At 41.0% G+C, this 1001-nt stretch overlaps 1 protein-coding gene across 1 annotated transcript in view; it reads left to right on the top strand.

Annotated features, from left to right (window-relative positions):
- The window catches only part of CFAP47 (cilia and flagella associated protein 47), a 458234-nt gene that overhangs the window by 96170 nt on the left and 361063 nt on the right, over positions 1-1001 (top strand). The window contains 1 exon segment of the mRNA XM_015571970.1: positions 255-349. Within this exon segment, the coding sequence (XP_015427456.1) occupies positions 255-349 (95 nt within the window).

Raw genomic sequence — 1001 nt, 5'->3', positions numbered from 1 at the left:
TAGTTGCTGAGAGTTGCAGCTCAGAGGCCTGCAGCGACAGGCAGGGAACGTTGGAGCCCTCCGTCACTGAAGCAAGCAAGCCTCATGTTTGTTTCAAGCTGCCTGGCTGCCGGCCGCCACCTTGGCTAGTAGTTAATTTGCATATCTCCCTGATTAGCCAATGGGAAGGGTAGCAGAGGTACGGCTAAGTACCATGTTTCTCTTTTATTACATAGGATGGGCTTCTTTTACATCCACTCTTTCTTGTCTTATAGGGAAACACAAAGACCCTGCATTTCCTGACCGGTATTATTTAGAGTTAGAGGGAGAGACATCTATGGAATGCGGCATATCATTTACTCCCGAAGAAGTAAGTTCAACTTTCTATTACTGATATTACTGGGGTATGGTGAAGTTACTGATAATCATAACCAAGAAGATACCAAAGATCACTGAAGCTCTTTATGTAATGGGTCTTTTTCTCACTTGTGAACATGCCTGGGTGTATCCTTTAATTCAGAAAAATGATTGCTAGAGCTGTCTGGCTCCTGCTTGCAGACTGTTTCAAGCAGTGCACAGGGCACACACAGGGAACCTATAGTCTTGTTTTCCCAATTATGTTGTCTAGAAAACTCAAGATATGACTTGTATGAAGGACAGGGAAGTTGAGACTAACCCCCAAATCACTTATATTTGAGCTAGAGTGTACTTTGTACTTATCTTTAATTGGGCCTTGCTCAATGCTTTTGGAATCACTATCTGAATTTACCTTAAATATGCTGTGAAGATTTAGGAGGTGTTGCTATGATACTGGTTCTTTTTGTAGTGTTCCTTCATGTTTAGTGATTTAAAAACCACAATAACAGTAAAGACAGAGCATGATTGTAGGCTTCATTTAAGAATGTTGGGGAATTCCAAAATGGTGGCAGAGTAAGTGGAAGCTACACTGACACTCTCCCAGGATCAAACTGGAATTACAACTAATATACAGAAAAAAATATCCTGAATAATAAGCTGAAGAA

Source organism: Myotis davidii, unplaced genomic scaffold (assembly GCF_000327345.1).
Source record: "Myotis davidii unplaced genomic scaffold, ASM32734v1 scaffold1107, whole genome shotgun sequence".
NCBI classification, from domain to species: Eukaryota; Metazoa; Chordata; class Mammalia; order Chiroptera; family Vespertilionidae; genus Myotis; species Myotis davidii.
This window is presented reverse-complemented; position numbering and strand designations above follow the sequence as displayed.